The sequence below is a fragment of the Jaculus jaculus genome, chromosome 19 (assembly GCF_020740685.1).
Source record: "Jaculus jaculus isolate mJacJac1 chromosome 19, mJacJac1.mat.Y.cur, whole genome shotgun sequence".
NCBI lineage: Eukaryota > Metazoa > Chordata > Mammalia > Rodentia > Dipodidae > Jaculus > Jaculus jaculus.
Genome location: NC_059120.1, coordinates 29528986 through 29552932, shown reverse-complemented (window position 1 = coordinate 29552932; position 23947 = coordinate 29528986). Strand labels below are relative to the sequence as shown.

The following is a 23947-nucleotide window of genomic DNA, read 5'->3' as shown; positions in this document are numbered from 1 at the left end:
CTTCCAGCCTCTGCAAACGAACTCCAGACGCGTGCGCCCCCTGTGCATCTGGCTAACGTGGGACCTGGGGAACCGAGCCTCGAACCGGGGTCCTTAGGCTTCACAGGCAAGCGCTTAACCGCTAAGCCATCTCTCCAGCCCTCAAATGGAATCTTAAGCCAGCCCCGTGCTTGGAAATCAAGTTCGGCAGCCTGGCTTGGCAACGTTCCCTCCCGGCCCTGAGTAAGAGCAGGCTCCACCCAGCTGCTGAAATGTGATTCAAGTCGCAGCGAACCGGAAGTTGGCTCGGCTGACTTTGCTACTCCAGGTAAGTGTCCCCTTGTACGGGCGGGACCGCGGGCACCTGCGCTGCCGCGGCGGGAGGCGGAGGGCTCTGCTCCCGGCGCCCGGGACTCAGCTGCGCGCCAGCCGCGTGGCCTTGACCCACTAGCTTCCCTCCCACCCAAGGGAGGAAGGCAGAGACCAGGATGGAATCCAAGGTACTAACTCGTTCGTGCGGCCTTTCCCTTTTCGTGTTTATTTTATTATTTCATTTTTTTTGTTGAGGTAGAATCTCACTCTAGCCCAGGCTGACCTGGAATTCACTGTGTAGTCTTACACTGGCCTCAAACTCACTGCCATCCTCCTACCTATGCCCTTTTCCTTTCCTTTTCCTTCCCTTTCTTTTCTTTTTTTAAATTTTATCTCTCTTCCTTTTCTTTTCCTCGTCCTTTCTTTTCTTAATTTAAACGACAGTAGCTGTCTTTTGTATTTTAACTCATGTGATTGTTACTTCTGTCCTTTTTTTCAACATTTTGTCATGTTGCCTGAGGTTAAGGATGAAACTGCAACTTGTAAACTTGTTATCTGAAATATTTCTTAACAAAGCTAAACTTTTCAGTTCAGCTGTTTTCTTTTTTCTCTGAATTAGAAAAAAAGTACAGAGGTGGAATGCTTAACTTTATTTTTTGGCTTATTGGTAAGAAAGCTAGATTAAAATATATTTTATTTATTTGAGACAGAGAGAGAAAGAGAAAGAGAGAGGGAGGGAGAGGGACAAAATGGGTACACCAGGGCCTCCTAATACTGCAAACAAACTCCAGACACACACACCATTTTGTGCATCTGGATTTATGTGAGTACTGGGGAATTGAACCTAGGCCATCAAGCTTTGCAAGCAAGTACCTTTAAGTTCTGAGTCATTTCTCCAGCCCAAAGCTAGATTACTATTATTTTTTCCCACTTAGAGTCTCACTGTAGCCCAGGCTGACCTGGAATTCACTATGTAGTCTTAGGCTGGCCTTGAGCTCACAGTGATCCTCCTGCCTCTGCCTCCAGAGTGCTGGGATTAAAGATGTGCACCAGTATACCAGCCAGAGCTTGATGTTTCACTGGCACTGTCTCTAAAGTTACTAAGTCTCAAAGAACATAAATAATTTGCTCAAGGCCTCTATGATGGTGCCTGTGAGGCAACATTGTATAAACATCAGTTTGGAGCCCAAGTTTATGAGAGTTCAAGGTCTATACAGTTTATCTTTTTTGTTGTTGAGGTAGCAACTCACTCTCTAGCCCAGGTTGACCTGGAATACATTATGTAGCATCATGGTGGCCTTGAACTTGTATCAGTCCTCCTACCTCTGCCTCCCAAGTGCTGGGATTAAAGGCATACGCCACCACACCTGTCCGTCGTCCAGTGTCGTGTCCCGCCCCCCCCCCCACCCCCCGTTGTTTTTCTGAGGTATGGTCTCACTGTAGCCAGGCTGCCCTGGAGCTTACTCTATCGTCCAGGCTGGCCTCGAGTCATGGTGATCCTTCTACCCCTGCCTCCCCCGTGTTGGAATTAAAGGTGCACACCACCATACCTAGCTAGGTTTTGTCGTAGGACATAGTTTGAGGCATTTGAAATGGATGTTGCAAAAGGGGTAGAAATTTTGTTCATTAAAACAGAAACAAAAGGGCTGGAGAGATGGCTTAGTGGGTAATGCGCTTGCCTGAAAAGCCAAAGGACCCAGGTTCGATTCCCCAGGACCTACGTAAGCCAGATGTACAAGGTGGCACATGTGTCTGGAGTTTGTTTACAGTGGCTGAAGGCCCGACCATTCCCATTTTCTCTATCTGCTTCTCTCTCTCTCTCTCAAATAAATAAAAATAAAATAAAAAAGAAACAAAAGTAATAGAATGTGTGAAAATGGAAAAGTCAAACTGCCTTATTAATTTAAACATTATTTATTTAGCCAGGTGTGGTAGTACACACCTTTACTCCCAGCACTCAGGAGGCTGAGGTAGGAGGATTGCCTTGAGTTCAAGGCCAGCCTGGACTACTGAGTTCCAGGTCAGCCAGGGCTAGAGTGGGATTCTGCCTCACCTCAAAAGAAGCAAAAAGAAAAAAATAATTATTAGTGTTTGTTGCATGTGGGTATGAGCATGCCAGGTCCTCTTGCTTTTACAAATGAACGCTTGTGCAACTTATGTCACACTTAAGTGGGTGGCTTGGTAACTGAACCTGGGTTGGCAGTCTTTGCGAGCAGTGTCTCAGTGTCTGAACTATCTTCTCAGCCCCACTTTAACATCAACTTAATGGATTTCTGTACAGCTTAAAAAATTTGTTTTGTTTATTTTTATTTATTTATTTGAGAGTGACAGATAGAAAGAGGCAGATAGAGAGAGAGAGAGAATGGGCGCGCCAAGGGCCTCCAGCCACTGCAACCGAACTCCAGACGTGTGCGCCCCATTGTGCATCTGGCTAAAGTGGGTACTGGGGAATCAAGCCTCGAACCTGGGCCCTTAGGCTTCACAGGCAAGTGCTTAACCACTAAGCCATCTCTCCAGACCTCTGTATAGCTTTTATATAATGTGTACTTGTGTACTTTTTTTTTTTTTTTTTTTTTAGGTAGGGTCTCACTCTAGCCCAGGCTGATCGGGAATTCACTCTGTAGTTCCAGGTTGGTCTCAAACTCACAGTGATCCTCCTACCTCTGCCACCTGAGTGTTGGGATTAAAGGTGTGTGTCACCACACACAGTGTAATGTGTACTTTAAAAGTTTATTTATTTGCAAGAGGAGTGAGGGGGGGGCGGAGAAGAGAAAAAGAATTGGCATGCCATGGCTTTTTGCCACTGCAAAGGAACTCCAGCATGCACCATCTTTGCACATCTGGCTTTACATAGGCACTGGAGAATCATCCTGGGCCATCAGGTTTTGCAGGCAAGTGCTGAGTCTGGCTTCATACATCTGTGACCCCAGTCCTGTGAGGAGCAGGTGGGCAATCACTCAGTCCCATGGAAACTATAGCTCCAGGGTCTGTAATAGACTCTTTCTTAAGGAAACACTCAGATGAGCACTGACACCCATGTTCTAGTCTGGTCTCTCATGTGCAGTGATGTGCACATCTGCACATATACATATATACTTTTTTTTTTTTTTTTTGGTGAGTAGGGTCTCACTCTAGCTCAGGATGACCAGGGATTCACCCTGTAGTCCTAGGCTGGCATTGAACTCACAGCAATCCTCCTACCTATGTCTCCTAAGTGCTAGGATTAAAGATGTGCACCTGCCTCCATACCTTGCCATTTTATTTTATTTAAAAATTTTTTTAGTTTTCTGAGGTAGGGTCTCGCTCTAGTTCAGGCTGACCTGGAATTCACCATGGAGTCTCAGGGTAGCCTCAAACTCATGGCAATCCTCCTACCTCTGCATACCAAGTGCTGGGATTAAAGGCATGCGCCACCATGCCTGGTCCATTTTTATATTTGAGACAGGATTTTATGTAGTCCAAGCTGCCCTTGAGTTGCTGTATAGCTAAGGATGGTTTTGAACTCCTAATCTTCTTGTCTCTACCTGCCAAATGCAGTGATTACTGACATGAGCCACCAAATCTAGCTTGTTTCATTGATTTTAATGAGTGTATACTATCTTGTAGTCTGTATATAGCATAGTTTATTTTTGTTATCACTTGAGTTATCTCAAAGTTTTGTTATTATAAATATTCCTTGAATAATTGTGTAGTTAATTTTTTCTTGTAGGATAAGTTTCTAGAAGTGAATTTCCCATCAGAGGTTAAGCATATTTTTAGTTTAGTAGTTCAAGTCCTCTGAAAATGTGATATTTTACTCCCTTTGCTGTGTACGGGAGTGTTCATTTCTTTACATCTTTGCTTATACTGACTTAAAATTTTTTTTTGTTTATTTTTATTTAGTTATTTGAGAGTAACAGACAGAGAGAAGAAGGGGGAGAGAGAGAGAATGAACTCCAGACACGTGCACCCCTTGTGCATCTGGCTAACGTGGGTCCTGGGGAATTGAGCCTCAAACCAGTGTCCTTAGACTTCACAAGCAACTGTTTAACTGCTAAGCCATTCTCTAGCCCTTTTACTGACTTTTTGTTTGAGGCAAGTTCTTAGTCTAGCCCAGGCTGGTCTTGAACTCACAGCGATTTTCCCACTCCAGCCTCCTGAGTGCTGGGATTAAGGACATGAACCACGAAACTTGACTTGTTAAAAGATAGATAGGAATTTGATAGCAAGATAGAGGTAGGGTCTCACTCTAGCCCAGGCTCACCTGGAATTCACTATGTGTCTCAGGGTAGCCTCAAACTCAAGGTGATCCTCCTACCTGTGCCTCCCAAGTGCTGGGATTAAAGGTGTATACCACACCTGGCTTTTTTTTTAATATATCTAATTTGGATCTCACTGCATCCCCACCTCTGTGTACCTTTCTTTTTAAAAATATTTTAATCAATTCATTTAACACACCAACGTCAGAGTACTTGATGGAGTCTCCTTTGCCTCCCATCGTCACAGGTGCAGCTGGGATCACACATGCTTGTACCTCTTTGCACCCAGCTTTAAGTGGGTGCTGGGGAATTGAACCCTGGCCAGCAGGTTTTGCAAGCAAGTGCCTTTAACCACTAAGCCATCTTCCTAGCCTTGTGAAAACTGGATTCTTGTTGGACATTTATCCAGTCAACATTTTTTCCCCAAGCAGAAAGTGGTGGTACGGACTGAAATGACATTCATGTGTCCTTTGGCTGCAGGATCTAGACCTGTGTTTATGGTGTACTCCCCCCTCCCCCCAGGTAGGGTCTCACTCTAGCTCAGGCTGATCTGAAATTCACTATGTAGCCTCAGGGTGGCCCTTCTACCTCCGCCTTCTCCCTCTGCCTCCTGGGAGCTGGAGTTAAAGGCGCCTGCCCACCCGGCTTCATGGTGCACTCTTTAACTTCCTCATTTCTAACAGGAAGATCATATCTCTTTGCTTCCAGGATTACATCAGATCTACCAGACTGTCACCAAACATTTGCTTCTTTCTTCTTTTCTCTGTGTACCCTAGGGTAGAGCTGTCATGACTTTCCATACACATCTCCCCCCTCCCCATCCCAGCATTAGCTTTCTGGCTTTATCAATCTCATCCTTCTCACCTGTTTTTCTAAAGCTCTTTCTGCCAAACTCTGTTACTTGACAACTATGCCCACTGTCGTCCCCAGTACCTTTTAGTCATAGTGCAAAAACTTGCCAGTTTTGCGCCAGGTCTTAGGGAAAATGTTGAGTTTACAGAAGTTCTGTGTCCCTAAATTAATGTCTAATTCAGCTAAGAATTTGTTTCCATTTTTTAATTAGAAGTCACATTTTAAATGATGTTTCTGTCTCTAGGCTAAAGGCATAGAAGGACAAGAACATTTAATTCATAAATGAATGACAGTATTTTGCACTTGCACTGAAATAAAATAATGCCATTATAATTGTCATGATGACATACAATGCAAACTGTGAGGCAAAAAGGTAAAATGAAAAATTAAGTAGCTATTTACCTCAAACATTTTAGACTATAGCTGATGAATTTTTTTCTTTTTGGCATTTGTGTTTGTGTGTGTGTGTGTGTGTGTGTGCAGGTGCACATGTGCCCTCTGCACATGTGTGCAAAAGACAGAACAGTGGTGGGTGTCCTTGTCTATTGCATTTTTTCTGTGTTGTTTCCTTGAAGCAGAGTCTCTCACTGAACTTGGTGTCATCATTCTTACAGGTTAGATTGGCTGACAGTGAGCCCTAGTGACTCTTTATCTTTGCCCCCCAGTACTGAGGTTACAGATATTTGTGGTCATGCTCAGCTTTTCACGTGATGTTGGGGATCAACTTTAGGGCGAATCATGTCCTCTCTGACCCTTATGATAGTGTGGCAAGTGCTGTTACGGCTGAACCAGCTCTCCAACCTAGAGTTGATGGAAATTTTCTTTTCATTTTTTAAAAATTTTATTTATTTATTTGCAAGGGGGGGAGAGAGAGAGAGAAGGGAGACAGAGAGAGAGAGAATGGGCACTCTAGGGCCTCTAGCCACTTTTCAGAACTCCAGATGTGTGTGCCCCTTGTGCATTTGGCTGATGTGGGTCCTGGGGAATTGAACCTGGGTCCTTTGGCTTCATAGGCATATGCCTTAACCGCTAAGCAGTTTCTCCACTCCGCATTTTTTTACATATACATGTCTGTGTATTTTTTCCATGTGCGTGTCTGTGCGGTCCGCACATTCCTGTCTGTGTAATTTTTACATGTACGTGTCTGTGTGGTCTGCACATTCCTGTCTGCGTATTTTTACATGTGTGTGTCTGTGCGGTCTGCACATTCCTGTCTGTGTATTTTTACATGTGCATGTCTGTGTGGTCCACACAATCCTGCCTGCATATTTTTACATGTACATGTCTGTGCAGTCTGCACATTCATATCTGTGTAGGTGCATGTGTGCTGGTGAGTGCAAGTACGGGTATGTGCATATGCCTGTGCAGGCCAGAGGTTCACATAAAGTGTCTTTCTCAGTTACTGTCCACCTTATTATTTAAAAAAAAAAACCACATTTATTTATTTATGAGAGAGAGGAGAGACTATAAAAGAGACAGAGAGAGAGAGAGAGAGAGAGAGAGAGAGAGAGAGAGAATGGATGTACCAAGGTTTCTGGCCACTGCAAACGAATGAATTCCAAACACATGTGTCACCTTGTACTTTACGTAGGTTCTGGGGACAGAAACCATCATCCTTAGGCTTTGCAGGCAAGTGCCTTAACTGCTGAGCCATCTTTCCAGCCCCACCTTATCTAATGACTTATTTTTCAACTGAATTGTTTGCATTTAAAATTTTTTAAAAATTTTTTGGTATTTTGAGGTAGGGTTTGCTCTGGCCCAGGCTGACCTGGAATCAACTATGTAGTTGCAGGCTGGCCTTCAAATTCACAGTGATTCTCCTACTTCGCCTCCCAAGTGCTGGTATTAAAGGCCTGGTTCTTTTTATTTTTTGAGGTGAGGTCTCACTAGAACTCTGTAACTTGGCTTTGAATTTATGGTGATACTCCTACCTCAGCCTTGGAGTGTCGGAATTAAAGTCATGCCTGACCATTTTATTTATTTATTTTTTATGTTTTGAATTCATTGCATTTTATTTGAATTTTATCTTTTTTTCCCTTTGGTTGTTTGAGCCCAAAATTGATCCCCAGGCCACTGGGCTTGGCAATTCCCTCATGTTCTGTTCTCTTGATTTTTTTGAACTTAGCAAAGATTTTCCTCCTGATCAATTTCTTCTGTCTTGTCTTCTTCCACATGAGTAACTTTGTTGGTGAGTGAGAGGTTCTAGAGAGTTTTTTTTTTTTTTAAATATTTTTATTTTTGGGCTGGAGAGATAGCTTAGCGGTTAAGTGTTTGCCTGTGAAGCCTAAGGACCCCAGTTCGAGGCTCGATTCCCCAGGACCCACATTAGCCAGATGCACAAGGGGGTGCACGCGTCTGGAGTTCGTTTGCAGTGGCTGGAAGCCCTGGAGCACCTTCTCTCTCTCTCTCTCTGCCTCTTTCTTTCTCTGTCTGTTGCTCTCAAATAAATAAATAAATATATAAAATAAACCAAAAAAATTAAAAACAAATTAGTTTTATTTATTTATTTGAGATATTTGATATTATTTGAATGAGGCAGAGGAAGAGAGAAGAGAGAGAGAATGGGTGCGCCAGGGTCTCCAGCCACTGTAAATGAACTCCAGATGTATGCACCACCTTGTGCATCTGGCCTATGTGGGTTCTGGGGAATTGAACTGAGGTCCTTTGGCTTTGCAGGCAAGCACCTTAACTGCTAAGCCATATCTCCAGCCCTTTAGAGAAGTTTTTATAAGCTCTACTTGATTTTTGTTTTCTGTTGTGTTGTTTTGCATCATGCCCATTTCTTTTTTGAGGTACAATTTCAGTTTGAATTCTGATTTTCTTGATGCTTCCTGGAATTCATTCTTGCATTGGATCAATTCTGCATTAAGCTTCATTGGTTACTGATATCTTCCATTTGTTGACTCACCTTCAATTCATTTATATGTCTTTTGAGGCTTCTAACATTTACTTCAGTTAAGTTAAGCCTATTGTCAAAAGCTGTACGCACCGGGTGTGGTGGCACATGCCTTTAATTGGGAGGCAGGGGTAGGAGGATTGCCATGAGTTCAAGGCCACGCTGAGATTGCACAGTGAATTAATTCCAGGTCAGCCTGGGTTAGAGTGAGACTTTACCTTAAAAAAATGTAGCCAGGTGTGGTGGCGCATGCTTTTAATTCCAGCACTGGGCAGGCAGAGGTAGGAGGATTGCCAAGAGTTCGAGGCCACTCTGAGACTCCATAGTGAATTCCAGGTTATCCTGAGCCAGAGTGAGACCCTACCTTAAAAAAAAATGCTGTACGCTCTAAGAGATGATTCTGCTCAATTTCAATGATATGATTGTTGGCTTTTTAAAATTTTTATTTATTTTATTTAAGCGAGGGAGAGAGAGATAGAGAGAGAGAGAATGGGCATGCCAGGGCTTCCAGCCACTGCAACAAACTCCAGATGCATGTGCTGCCTTGTGCATCTGGCTTATGTGGGTCATGGGGAATTGAATCAAGGTCCTTTGTCTTTGCAGGCAAGCACCTTAAGTGTTAAGCCATCTCTCCAGCCCATGACTTTTGGTCTTTTGATGGTTTGCTTCCAGTTCAGAATTTCTTTTGATCAGGGTCACATTGGTTGTTGTGGTTTCATTTGGGATTGAATTGCTCTTGATTTCTCTATGGCTTTATTGGAAGCCTCCATTGTGAGACTAGTTATCCTTGGTGGAGATCTCTCAGTTTTCTGACTTTCGTTGGTTTTCTTGCATTGTGGTGTACCCATCTTGGGGAAGCATTTTCTTCTATCGAGGGGGAAGCAAGGATTTCTTTTTGGCATCTTCAGAGGGTGTTCTGTTTTAAGTGTGAACCAGATTGATATAGGGTGGGGTTATCACCACTGATGCACAGACTGTGGAGACTGCAGGTTCCTTCATCAGAGGCTCCTGGGGAGCTGGGACCTCTGGCCTACTCACTCCACTTGCATGTACTGTTCAGCACAAGGGGACCAAGTGTTGGGGAACCAGGAGACAAGAAACTGGGTATCCAGGAGCAAGAGGCCAGCTTCTACAGTGGCCTGTGCACCTTCTGACTCAGGGGCCTAGGGATGTGGGTGCCCAGGGGCCAGTTAGGAAACCGAGCAAAAGGCCTGTTTCAGGAGCCCACACTCAGGGACCAGGCCTCCAAAGGCAGCAGCAGGGAGACCAGGGAACTGGGAGGTGGGGAAGCAACCAGGAGCTGTGGCCTACTCACAGCAAGTGAGCATCCTCAGGAGCCTGGCAGGCATCCAGGAGGTGGGGACCCAGGGGTCATTGAATCAGGAAGGTGGAGCAAAGGGCCTGTTCTGTGGCAAGCTGGCAGGCTCCAGGCAGCCCAAAGTCAGCCACAAGGGAACCTACCAGGACCAGGGAACTGAGAGGGGGAGGGGGAAACATGGAGATCTGGTTTACTCAGCGCACACCCTCTGGAGCAGGGGATCCAGGAATTCCATCTTATTTTAATTATAATGGAAAATGATGTGCTTTAAATCTTTTAGAGATGGCAACTCCTCGATTTATCATTGGTGCCTTCGTGTTTGTGTTGCTCCCTAATTCTGTGTCTAATTATCCCAATGGGAAAGTAACAATGTCGTGTCATGGAATGATGCCCCAACATGGTCACAACCCACAAGCTGAGCCTGCTCATCACATCTCTGTCAGTCAGATGAAGTTCCAACCGGGAGACCAGATACAAGGTGCTGTGCTGTGATTCTTTGTTTGCATTTTGAGTTCCACTCTTGCTGCTTGTGGAATTTTTGTTATGATTGGAATTGAATTATTCCATTTTGATCTTTTCACTTGTTATATAAAATGTTACCATATTAGACTCCTGCTTTTTGTTTGCTATAGATGACCATGACCATATCACATAAGTGGTATTTCTACTCCCTTTCAGAACAGGTTTTAAAGTTTAAAGTATATATATATATTTGTTGGTATTAAATTAACATTATATTTATTATATATTGAATACTATTAACTCAATGGAATAGGAAAATAAGTTTATTTATTTTGCCTTGTGTAAAATACAATAGATCTGCCTGGCATGGTGGCACATGCCTTTAATCCCAGCACTAGGGAGGCAAGGTAAGAGCGCTGTGAGTTCAAGGCCACCCTGAGACTACATATAGTGAGCTCCAGGTCAGCCTGGACTAGAGGGAGAACCTACCTCAAGAAAACAAACAATATATATGGTGACATACACACACACACACACACACACACACACACACACACATACACACACACACACATACAATAAGCCCTTGGCTTTTACTGAAATAGTTTAATCTCTTATGTTTTCAGAAAAATGTAGGCTGATTATTAAAATTTATTTATGCCTAGGCATGGTGGTCACATCTATAATCTCAGGCTAAATCAGGGTTTTAAACTCAGTGTTTAAGGCCAGTCTTGACTACATAGTAAAATTGGTCTTAGAAAAATAAATCGTAGAAAAACAAAAAAATATATAACAACATTTTGCATCTAATGGTTTACAAGTATTTATATAAAACTTTTGCATATTTTATTTTCTGTAACTCTAGAAATGAAAAATGTTAATAGGTATTCAATAAAAAGGGTGTATGAAGAAATAAATTCGATGAAGCTAAACAACACCTAGATCAAATGGACTAACACATCTATAGAACTTTTTAAACTAAATTTGATTAAAAAATATATTTTATTTATTTGAGAGGGAGAAAGAGGCAAGAGAGAGAGGGGAGAGAGAGAGAGAGAGAGAAAGAAAGAGAGGGTGCGCCAGGGCCTCCAGCCACTGCAAACGAACTCCAGACTCACGCACCACCTTGTGCATCTGGCTTATGTGGGTCCTGGGGAATTGAACCTAGGTCCTTTGGCTTTGCAGGCAAGCACCTTAACTGCTGAGCCATTTCTCCAGCCCCATCTATAGAACTTTTGATACAAACTCTACAGAACACCTGTTCTTGTCAGCAGCTCATGGAACCTTCTCCAAAATAGATCATATATTAGGACCTAAAGCAAGTCTCCGTAAATTCAAGAAATAAATTTGGAATACCCTGTGTATTATTATGTTATCTCTCAGAACTTCATGTTGAATAGTCAAGTATTAAAGACTCTGGAATTTGTAGTAAAAATCCAAGGTTTTGTTTTTTTTAGTATGTTCCAAATTAATTTTTCCCTATATGCTGCTTCCTGGCCATCACCTATATTTTACTCCTTTGTGTAATAATGTCTGCTAATATCTCCTGGGGTTGGGCCTGTGGCATGAATCTGGAATTGTAGCTACTTTGGAGGCTGGGGCAGGAAGATTACAAGTTGAAGGCCAGTCTGGACTACAGAGTAAGTGCAAGGTACACCTAGACAACTTAGTGAAACCCTGTCCCAAAATAAAAGGTAAAAGAGGGCTGGGCAGTGTAGCTCAGTAGTTGAGGTCTTACCAAGCATGTGCAAGGTCCCAGGGTCAATCCCAGTGTGATAGAACAAGCAAGCAAGCAACGAAGGACCCAATCGTTCCATGGGCATGTCCTATGGAACATAGTCCAGGCATTGCTTTTCCATAGAATGATTTCTAAGCTGTGGAGTTTTGCATAGATATACCTGATTCTAACTTGATGTCTCTCGGCTAAGTGTCCCCTTTTGTGGGCATTTCTAAATCTTTTAACCTCTGTTTTTATGTTTCTCAGTTACTTTGTCAGGACCCCCATTTAAAGGCTTTCTCTTAGAAGCTCGGGATGCTGAAGATTTGAGTGGCCCTCCTGTGGGCTCCTTCACATTGATTGACAGTGAGGTGTCACAGATTCTGACTTGTGAAGATGTACAGGTTTGTGTTTAGCTTGAAATTGATTTCAGTCAGCTTCATTGGAGGTCTCTTTTCCCTATAGTGTGGTGATTGCATTATAAACAATGACCTTACCATGCATTTCAGACATTTAAATAGATTCAAAGTGATCTGAGTTTTCCAGTGATTTGTGTATCAGCAAGCTAGGAGGTAGGGTGAAGGCTTGAAGAGTTTATGCTTTGTGATGTTTTATGATTTACATGGTCTTTGGTTTTTGGTTTTTCAAGATAGGGTCTCTAGCTCAGGCTGACCTGGAATTCACTATGTAGTCTCAGGGTGGCCTTGAACTCTTGGCAATCCTCCTACCTCTGCCTCCTGAGACTGGTATCAAAGGCATGCACCACCATGCCCGGCTCGATTTACATGTTTTTTTATTGACTCTTGAAGATTTCAGTATTGAGGGTATATAGTTATAGAGTGGAACAGAGGTTTAATTTTTGTTGCTCATTTATTCATTCATTCAACAAACATTTGTTATGCCAGCAACTGCTTTGGGTGCAGGAGGTACTGTAATGAACAAGATGTATTCCATGAAGAACTCATAGTCTTATATGTAAGTAGAGCACATGGAATAGGACATATGACACAAATGTCTAATGTGCACTTAAGTAAGGCAGTATGATGCTAGTGTACTGTCTTTTTTTTTTTTTTTTTTTTTCTTTTTTGAGCTAGTTTCTCACGTTAGCCTAGGCTGGCATCGAACTCACAGTGATCCTCCTACCTCTGCTTCCTAAGTGCTGGGATTAAAGGTGTGAGCCACCATGCCTGACATACTACTTTCTTATTTATGTAGGTCAGTGGAACAGGCTGGAGGACAGAGAGAGAGTGAATGAGAACTTCTTAGAGCAGGTGAATTCTAAATGAGCTTTAAAGATTGCCTAGGAGTTTGCCAGATGAAAGAAAGTGGGAAGTAGGATTGTGAAGAAATCACTAAAATATTGTTCTTTTTAAAAATATTTTTTATTTTTATTTATTTGAGAGTGACAGAGAGCAAGAAAGGCTGATAGAGAGAGAGAGAATGGGTGTGCCGGAGCCTCCAGGCACTACAAATGAACTCCAGATGCGTGCGCCCCCTTGTGCATCTGGCTAATGTGGGTCCTGGGGAATCAAGCCTCGAACTGGGGTCCTTAGGCTTTATAGGCAAGCACTTAACTGCTAGGCCATCTCTCCAGCCCTAGTTCGTTCGTTCTTTCGTTCTTTCTTTCTTTTTTTTTTTTTTTAATTTTTATTTATTTATTTTATTTGAGAGCGACAGACACAGAGAGAAAGACAGATAGAGGGAGAGAGAGAGAATGGGCGCGCCAGGGCTTCCAGCCTCTGCAAACGAACTCCAGACGCGTGCGCCCCCTTGTGCATCTGGCTAACGTGGGACCTGGGGAACCGAGCCTCGAACCGGGGTCCTTAGGCTTCACAGGCAAGCGCTTAACCGCTAAGCCATCTCTCCAGCCCTTCTTTCTTTTTTTTAAGTTAGGGTCTCACTCTAGTCCAGGCTGACCTGGAATTCACTCTATATTCTCAGGGTGGCCTTGAATTCACAGTGATCCTACCTCAGCCTTCCAAGTGCTGATTAAAGGCATGTGCCACCATGCCCAGCTTAAAATATATTTCACATTTAAATACAGAAGACTTTCCTTTGAGGAATCTTCTGCATTTCATTTGTATCTATTAATGGAAGGAGTATAAATTTATGGTGTAAATAAAATAATGAGCAGGCTCTAAGTAGCATCAATGCTCCTGATAGTCATGGTTTTCTGCAGTTCTTAAATTTCTTAGGTGTGTGGGTAGTATGTGGTGTGTAGTATGTGTGGTGTGTACAGATGCACACACCTTGTGTACATGCATGTGGCAGCCAGAGGAGGACATTGATGTTTTTTTTTTAATGTGGGTGTTGGTGACAGAACTTGGGTCCTCATGTTTGCTCAGAAACTCTTACCCACTGAGTCATCCTCCTAGCCCCCAGTCCCCACTAGCAATTCTGGTGACTCTAATTTATTCTAGAGCTGTTGCAGTCAGCTTCATGTTGCTGGCACAACTCCCCCCCCCCCCCAAACCAAAAGCAGCTTGTAGGAAGAAAGGGTTTATTTTGGCTTACAGACTCAAGGGGAAACTACATGATGGCATGAGTAGAGGGTGCACATCACCTCCTGGTCAATATCAGGTGGACAACAGCAGCAGGAGAGTGTGCCAAACACTGGCAAGGGGAAGCTGGCTATGATATCCATAAGCCCCACCAATACATTACTCCCAAGAGGATTCAATTTGCAAATTGTCACCAGCTAGGGACCTAGCATTCAGAACACAAGTATATGGGGCCTCCTGACTGAGTCAAACCACCACAGCACTAACTGCTAATATGTTGTCAACCAATGCATATGAATTTATTGAGTTCCTGAGCCCTTGTTCTAGATAGAAGGTCTCCAACCAGAATGCCATAACTAAGTATGACAAATTACCTTGCAAATGATTGCCCATGCTAAGCTTCTGGGTGACTAGATGATAGTTCTTTTTTATTTTGTTTCAGGGTTTAGCTGTGAGTCATACACATGCATCTAAGAAAACAGAAATTAGAGTCTACTGGAATGCTCCGAGCAGTGCCCCCAGCCACATACAATTTCTGTGAGTAGAAGAGCTTCTCTCTCTAGTAATTGATATAATTAAAACCATAATGATTTGTGCCACTTACTATACTATTAGATATTCACATCATAGGAGAGTTCTGGAGATTACTGATTGTTGCAGTCAGGTTCACATTGCTGGTAGAAATCACGTGATAAAGAGCAGCTTTTGGGAAAAAGAGGTTTATTTTGGCTTACAGGTTTGAGGGGAGGCTCCACAATGGCAGGGAAAATGATGGCATGAGCAGAGGGTGGAAATCACTCCCTTGCCAACATAAGGTGGACAATCGTAACAGGAGAGTGTGCTAAGCACTGGCAAGGGGACACTGGCTATAATATCCATAAGCCCGTCCCCAATAATACACTGCCTCCAGGAGGTGTAAATTCCCAAATCTCCATCAGCTGGGAACCTAGCTTTCAGAACACCTAAGTTTATGGGGGACACCTGAATCAAACCACCACACTGATAGTAGAGTTTATTTTGCAATTTCCCTCTAACAGTAATTATCCAACACCTACCCCAGAACTTCACCATTGTTTTTGTTTTATTTTGGGGGAGGGGTCTTACTGATTGCACAGGCTGGCCTCAAACTCATAGTCTTCTTGCTTGATCTTTGTGAGTCTTCAGATTACAGGCAAGCCAGGGCTCTCTATTTAAGGGACAGTTAGTAGACTTTTGTTGAATAGATATTCAGAAGACCCATTGTTGCAGTCAGTTTTGCATTGCTGACAGAGATCACCTGACCAAGAGCAGCTTTTGGGAAAAAAAGGTTTATTTTGGCTTACAGACTTGAGGGGAAGCTTCATGATGCCAGGGGAAACCAATGACATGAACAGAGGATGGACATCACCCCCTGGCCAACATAAGGTGGATAATAGTAACAAGAGAGTGTGCCAAACACTGGCAAGGGAAAACTGTCTCTAACACCCATAAGCCCACCCCCAACAATACTCTGCTTCCAGGAGGCGATAATTCCCAAATCTCCATCAACTGGGAACCTAGTATTCAGAGCACCTAAGTTTGTGGAGGACACCTGAATCAAACTACTACACCCTTCTTTAGGACTTGAGTTTATGGTGTATGGAGATTACTGTTGCAGTCAGCAACAAATACTTTATACAATATTTACTCCTGTTTTAGTGTGCAAATACAAATAAGATGATCCTGAAATTTAGTGCCTTTTTTTTTTTTTGGCAGTATTGCAATTTGAAGACTAGATTATTAGGAATAAAAAAAAACCCCTGTGCATGTCTCTCAGAATTATGAAGCCCAGTACAATTAAAATAGTCCTTCCCTCTGTTCCCCGGGGCAAGGTGAAATAGAGTAACATACATAAGACATGTAGTGACTCCTGTCAGGGTGGTATTACAGGCATATATTTTAAGAGAAAGACTGCATCCTGTCATGTTACTCTTTTCTGCTTAACTTTATCCATAGCCCCCAGCATACTGTAACAGCCTGGCACCTATGTACTTGGGATAAAGGGAATGGGCCCTAGTCAACACTGGCCTTCGTCTGTGCAGTCTCTGTAGAGCTCTGTGCAGGTATTCCTTACTAAGCATTACCTTTGGAGGAGTGTAAATATGCCCTATGGAATGAAAAGTTGTATCTTCCTTTTGTGTCAGAGAACAGAAATCCATACAGTTTAGTTGCAGACCATGGTGATCATGGTTGAAGTCAATATACCCAAAAAACAGACCACAAGTAAGAGGGGCAGAGGGAGAAAGTGAGATGGGGTGCAAGGAGAATTAGAGATTTGCCTCATTCAGCTTGTGTGCTTCTAGTTCATTTCCTTCTGCCCTTTTCCCTATATGGAGCTGATGTAGAGCTTTATGTTGCTAGGGCAAAGAACCTGACCAGTGGCAGCTTATAGAAAGAAAGGGTCAATTTTGGTTTATAGACTCAAGGGGAAACTCCATGATGACAGAGGAAAAAGATGGTATTTTATTTGTTTATTTTTGTTTTTTCAAGGCAGGGTCTTACTCTAGCTCAGGGTGATCTGGAATTCACTATGGAGTCTCAGGGTGGCCTCGAACTCATGATGATACTCCTACCTGCGCCTCCCAAGTGCTGGGATTAAAGGTGTGTGCCACCACTCCCAGTTTAAAAATATTTTTTAATGTAACACACTTTTCTTTTAATATTTATTTATTTATTAGCAAGCAGAAAGAGAGAGAATAGAGACAGAGAGAGTAAGCATGGCAGGGCCTCTAGGTACTACAAACAAACTCCAGATGCATGCTCCACTTTGTGTATCTGGCTTTACATGTGTACTGGGGAATCAAAGACAGGTTGTTAGGCTTTGCAAGCAAGTGCCTTAACTGCTGAGCCATGTCTCTGGCCCATTCTTTAAAGTTTTGATTTAAGATTGGCCACCATTAGGGCTTTGTCTAATCTCATGGGTACTACATTTCAGAGCCACAGTTGTTGAGAAGTATAAAATCTACTGGGTGAAGATTCCTAGTGATGTCATTTCACAACCAAATGCACTTCCTTTCACGACACCTAAAGCTACAACAGCATCTTTGTCAACGTTGCCTTCAATCTCCCATTTAACCGGACCAGTAAGTGACATTTCTTATATCTTTACCAAATGCAATCCAAAAGAGTAGCTTTCCTGGTTGCTGTGAGTTTGTGCTTGTCAGAGTGCATAGGAAGAAGTAACTGTACTGGGTTATGGTGGGAAGGTTTGGGGTTCTCTATAGGAGTCTCAAGGAAGTCTTTATGCAGTGTTATGATTTGTAGGATAGAATAAAGGACACAAAAGATCCTGAACATTCAGAATATGGTTGGAACATTTACAAGGAGTTTGTACTAGCAGGGGGATGTTTGTTCATTTGAAAATGAATCTGAGGAAGTCTTCCCTCCCTTCCCTTTCCTCCCTCCCTCCTTCCCTCCCTCTCTTCCTCTCTCCCTCCCTCACTTCCTTCCTTCCTGCCTGCCTGCCTCCCTCCCTCCCTCCCTCCCTCCCTCCCTCCCTCCCTCCTTCTTTCTCACTGCCAAATCCCAAGCATGGGGTGGAAGCTTAATCTAAATTTAGACAAGATTTGAAGGAGAGTCTTGAAGTGGTAGTATAGCTTTTAGGTCTTATTTCATTAAGTTTACAGTACTGGGAAGTGCAGCTGGGCATGGTGGTACAAGCTCAATCCTGGCACAGGCAAGATAGAGGGCAGGAGGATTGCTGCAAATGTATAGCTACAAATTCAAGGCCAGACTGGGATACCTAGGACAGTCAGGACTATATAGTGAGTCTTTGTCCCTCTCTCCTTCAAGGTTCTAAGGCCAGCCTGAGCAACATAGAAGTCTGTGGCCACCTTAGGCTACATGAAAACCTGTTTCTCCCCAAGCCCCACTAAAAATGAGTAGTAGGGAATTCTGTGTGTTAAACCACCTGAAAGTCTCTTGTAAGTGCTCAGTTAGAATTTTATTTAGGCCTTCTTATTCAAAAGAATTATGATTGAAAACACATGTTGGAAAAGGTAATGTAATGCATGTTACACATATTAGGATCATTAGGAAGAAGGGCTTTACTGAAGCAACTTCTGATCAATTTAACAGTTTAATTCAGAAGTGGGTATAATGAAAAATGTCTTGAGGCAGGTTGTTATAGTTGAAAAAACATACTTGTGCCTGAATGCTAATGTGCCTATTTATTTTGTGGGTAGTTGGAGAAATGGCTCCATTTTCATTCTTAGATTCTTCACCCTATAGAGCAATAAACAGTACTATCTAGCTCTTAATATCACCAAGAGAATTCAGCAAAATAATGAATCTAAGTTTTCTCTGTGTATCTTATACTTAACAGAAATTAGGTAGACATTAGTTTCTATAGATAGATAGATAGATAGATACAGATTTGTCCACATAGAAAAGTCTAAATAAAAGCGCTTTCTCATATGTAATATTAGTCTTATTTTATTTTTAAGTACACATATGGACATCATATTTGATTACATTTAATATGACTGTTGCACTTTTTTTTTTATAAATTTTTATTTATTTATTTATTTGAGAGCGACAGACACAGAGAGAAAGACAGAGAGAGGGAGAGAGAGAGAATGGGCGCGCCAGGGCTTCCAGCCTCTGCAAACGAACTCCAGACGCGTGCGCCCCCTTGTGCATCTGGCTAACATGGGACCTGGGGAACTGAGCCTCGAACGGGGTCCTTAGGCTTCACAGGCAAGCGCTTAACCGCTAAGCCATCTCTCCAGCCCGACTGTTGCACTTTTGTTGAACCATATAATTGCATTATTATGTATTATTTGTACTGGCTCTCACTTAAAAAAATTAAAAAATATTGAACATATTTATTTATATTTGAGAGAGAGAGAGAGAATGGGTGTACCAGAACCTCTAGCCACTGAAAATGAACTCCAGATTGCATGTGCCACCTTGTGTATCTAGCTTATGTGGGTACTGGGGAATTAAACCTGGGTCCTTAGGCTTCACAATCAAGTGCCTTAACCACTAAGCCATCTCTCCAGCCCTCTCACATTTTTTGTTTTTGTTTATGTTTTCCGAGGTAGGGTCTCACTCTAGCCCAGGCTGACCTGGAATTCACTATGGAGTCTCAGGGTGGCCTCGAACTCACGGCGATTCTCCTACCTCTGCCTCCCGAGTGCTGGGATTAAAGGCGTGCGCCACCACGCCCGGCCCCTAATTTTTTTTTTTAAAGAATTTATTTTGTAGCCGGGCGTGGTAGCACACGCTTTTAATCCCAGCACTCGGGAGGCAGAGGTAGGCCCCTAATTTTTTTTTTAAAAGAATTTATTTTGTAGCCGGGCATGGTGGCGCACGCCTTTAATCCCAGCACTCGGGAGGCAGAGGAAGGAGGATCGCCGTGAGTTTGAGGCCACCCTGAGACTACAAAGTGAATTCCAGGTCAGCCTGGGCTAGAGTGAGACCCTACCTCAGAAAAAAAAAAAAAAAAGAGTTTATTTTGTTTTAAATTTTTATTCATGGGAGACAGGGAGAGAGAGAATGGGCATGCCAGGGTCTCTTGCCACTTTGTACATCTGGATTTATATGGGTGTTGGGAAATTTAACCTAGGTCTGTAGGCTTTACAAACAAATGCCTTTAACCATTGAGCAAACTCCTGAGCCCACTACATTTGCTTTTAAAAAACTTTTTTGAGTTGGGCATGGTGGCGCATGCCTTTAATCACAGCATTTGGGAGGCAGTGGTGGGAAGATGGCCGTGAGTTCGAGGCCCACTGAGACTACATAGTGAATTCCAGGTCAGCCTGGGCTCGAGTGAGACCCTACCTCAAAAAAAATATTTTTTTTTATTGACAACACATACATGTAGACCATGATTACAATCCTCTTCCACTATCCTCTCTTTCCTCTTCCAATGAACCTCTTCTATTTTTATGCTATCATACTTGTTTTTCCTGTTATGCAGGTGTCAGCCACTGTGAGGTCATGAATATCATGGCCTCTTTGTGTCTGGAAGACCATGATTGTAAGCACCCCTTCACTTTTTTGGCTCTTACCACTTTCTTTCCACTATATGGAAAATGGCCAGTGAGCCTTGGATGGTGCAATAGAGATGTCTCAATCAATGCTGAATGCACCACTGCCATTTCTTTATTTCTTTTTTGTTTCATATTTATTTATTTGAGGAAGGATCTCACTCTAGCCCAGGCTGACCTTGGTACTCACTCCATAGTCCCAGGCTGGCCTTGAACTCACAGCAATCCACCTACCTCTGCCTCCTAAGTGCTAGGATTAAAGACATGTGCCACTATACCCTGCTCACTTACTTTTTTTGTTTTTCACGTTAGGGTCTCACTCTAGCCTAGGCTGACCTGGAATGTAGTCTCAGGGTGGCCTTGAACTCATAGTGATCCTCTTATTCTGCTTCCTGAGTGCTGGGATTAAAGGTGTGCACCACCACACCTGGCCTATTTTTTATTAATATTTAATAAGTTAATTTATTTGAGAGAGAGAGAGGGAGAGAGGGAAAGAGGCAGGTAGACAGATGGCAGAGAGAGAGAGAGACAGAGAGAGAGAATGGGCATTCCAGGGCCTCTAGTCACTACAAACAAACTCCAGATGCATGTGCCACCTTGTGCAGGAACATCTGGCTTACATGGGTATGGAGGAATCAAACCTGGGTCCTCAAGCTTTACAGGCAAGTGCCTTCACAACTAAGCCCCAGCTTGTTTTCTTCATGTTACCTTACTGTCAAAATTGAGCCTGATTAGAAAGAATAAAAAAGTGAACCTGAATTTTACAAGCAGTATCCAAGATCAAACTATAAAATCTTGCTAAGGTTCAGTTTGTCTGCTTTTCAAAAATTTCATCTCTGTGGCTTAGCGGTTAAGACCTGTGAAGCCTAAGGACCCCAGTTCGAGGTTCGATTCCCCAGGACCCACGTTAGCCAGGTGCACAAGGGGGCGCACGTATCTGGAGTTCGTTTGCAGTGGCTGGAGGCCCTGGCGTGCCCATTCTCTTTCTCTCTTTCTCTCTATCTGCCTCTTTTTCTCTGTTGCTCTCAAATAAATAAACAAACATAAACAAAAAAATAAAAATAAAAAAAATTCCATCTCTGGAGCTGGAAAGATGGTGCAGCACTTAAAGCCTATGAAGCCTAATGACCCAGGTTTGATTCCCTCCTACCCACGTAAAGCCAGATGCACAGTGGTGCATGCCTGTGGAGTTTGTTTGCAGCAGCTGGTGGTCCTAGTGTGTTAATTCTTTCTCTGTGTCTGTCTTTCTTTCTCTATCTCTATCTCTGAAAAATCCCATCTGTGAAAGTGAGAGTATATCAGTTGTACAAACTTATCAATATGGATATATTCCCAAAAAATTATCAAAATTTTCCATAAGCTTTGCTCAAGAGCATGCATAATGTGAAATGTTTTAGGAATTGAAAGAATGGTAACATTCTTGGACCAACTAGTATAAAGTTTTCCAAATTTTAATTAAAATTCATTAAATTAAAAAACCCAATGAATGTTCTGATATATCTAATTTGGGATGTGTCCTATTTTTTTATATGAATCCTTGTGAAAAGGTTTCTTATTAACACCTGTACCATAAGGTAGTAGCTATCTTGTCATTGGGAATAAATTACTTGTTTGATAATTAAGACTTAGTCCCATGCATTTTTTTTTCTAGTTCAGTGCCTCGGAGTGTGGAAAGAAGAAGTTCTGTGTGCGAAGTCCTAGGAGTTGTGACCCAGAGCGTGAAGCCACCTGCTTCTTCTTGTCCTTCACCAGAGAGGAGCAGTCGGTGATGGTTGAGCTGAGCGGTCCCACTGGAGGCTATTTATCCTTTGCGTTTTCCCATGACAGATGGATGGTTGGTACCTCTGCCTTATATACCCAGTGATGGAAGGAGAACCACTGGAGTGCATATTGTCAGTAGCACATTAGCTTTGACCTCTGGAGTGCAGTGATCAGACTTAAGGGTGGACTAGGAAAGGAGAAACTACTTTAGAACAGATCTCAATTCAAATGACTGCTCAAGTATTGGACAATTACATATCTCTGAGTATGACAGACAAGACAAAACAGCTGGGAAGATTTTATTTTTAGTAGATTATTATTATTATTACTATTATTTGAGTAAAGTGAAGATTTATTGAGAAAATGGAGAAAATCCAGCAAGAAAACTGAGAAAGGGCAAGCACATTAAGGATTTTGGCTGTTATCCAAATCAACAGAAAGCAAAAAACCAGGCAGGCTTAGCAGTGATATTTGAATAACTTCCTCGGGTAAGTTTTCCATGTGAAAGTGCAGGAAACACAGTTAAAAAATTATTTTGCAGAAAAGCATCAAATGTCACTGCAGTGCTTTTAAACCCCTGTTGCTTCCTCAAGTAGCCAACATGAGCACGCGTGCTCCGGGTTGTGGTGTCCTCATACTCATAGTCCTCAGCACTTTCCTCACCTGGAATCACAACCTTACACAGGCGATGTTTTCTAATGGCTCTTTTGTCCCCGCTCAAGAAGACAGAGTGGTTTTCTTTTCCTCCTCTTGGGTGGCACTGAATGGATTTACTGGTCTGTAGGTGGCAGCCTTGTGCTGTGGGGAAAAGCAGAATGCTCAGGAGCACCCTCTTTCCACAGAGAGAGAGAGCAAAGAAGACTCTTGTGGCCAGGACAAGTGCTAAGTCCTGTTCAAGCAAAATTGGCAACCGGGAGAGGGAATGACCACCCACAGAGAAACTTTATTTCCACATTAGCATAGGTGGAGTCTTTGTAGAGTATTCTGTCTATATTTAAACATAAGACTACTTCTTTAGGGAGCCAAATTTCAGAAAAAGAAAAGGAACTCTGAAATGGCTACACAGAAGAGTTAATACTTTTTAAATGCACTCTTTGGCTGTGGTGGCACACACCTGTAATCTCAGCACTCAGGAGGTGGGGGCAGCAGGGTCAGGAGTTTGAGGTCATCCTTGGCTACCTAGAAAGTTCAAGGAAAGCTGGGGTTACATGAGCACCTGTCTCAAAAACAAAATAAAACAAAACAAAGCATTGGTCCTGCTTTCATCTGTCGCAAGTACCACAGGAAGCCAGGTGTAACATTTTTAGGGTGATGGCATTTCATTGTATGCCCATGACACAGATAATCTACTGAACAGCTGTTGAAGGCACTTAGTGGCATCTTTAATGAAGCAAAGGCTATGAGATACAAATTATATCATGTGTTTTAAAAATTAAGAACTTTAAAACAATATTTTTATTTATTTGTTTGTAAGCAGAGAGAAATGAAAGAAAGAGAGAGAGAGAGAAAGAGAGAGAATGGGAGCACCAGGGCCTCTAGCCACTGCAAATGAACTCTAGATGCATATGCCACTTTGTGCATCTGGCTTTTAACATGGGTATTGAGGAACCTGGGTCTCCAGGTTTTGCAGGCAAGTGCTTTAACTGGTGAGCCATCTCTCCAGTCCCAAGAACTTTTTTTGAAATAAATATTTATATTTTAAAATATTTTATTTATTTATTAGAGAGAAAGAAAGAGAGAGAATGGGCATGCCAGTGCCTCAAGCCACTGCAAATGAACTCCAAATGCATGTGCCACTTCACCTTGGGCATTGGTTTGCATGGGTTCTGAGAATCGAACCTGGTTCATTAAGCTTTGCAGGCAATGCCTTAATTGCTAAGCCACTCTCCAGCTCTTTAAT

The 23947-nt window shown here is 42.6% G+C and overlaps 1 protein-coding gene across 4 annotated transcripts in view; it reads left to right on the top strand.

Annotated features, from left to right (window-relative positions):
• Nucleotides 1–223: 223 nt before the first annotated feature.
• Nucleotides 224–23947, top strand: part of Frrs1 (ferric chelate reductase 1) — a 73190-nt gene continuing 49466 nt past the window's right edge. For 2 of the 4 annotated variants that reach the window (XM_045138419.1, XM_004663932.2), the window contains exons 1-6: nucleotides 360–479; nucleotides 9876–10073; nucleotides 12042–12178; nucleotides 14718–14812; nucleotides 17229–17376; nucleotides 21938–22120. In XM_045138419.1, the coding sequence (XP_044994354.1) occupies nucleotides 9878–10073; nucleotides 12042–12178; nucleotides 14718–14812; nucleotides 17229–17376; nucleotides 21938–22120 (759 nt within the window). In that variant the 5' untranslated portion in view covers nucleotides 360–479; nucleotides 9876–9877. Of the gene's footprint in view, nucleotides 308–342; nucleotides 480–9875; nucleotides 10074–12041; nucleotides 12179–14717; nucleotides 14813–17228; nucleotides 17377–21937; nucleotides 22121–23947 lie in introns of those variants that run through there. The other 2 variants (XM_045138418.1, XM_045138420.1) reach the window with 2 other exon arrangements.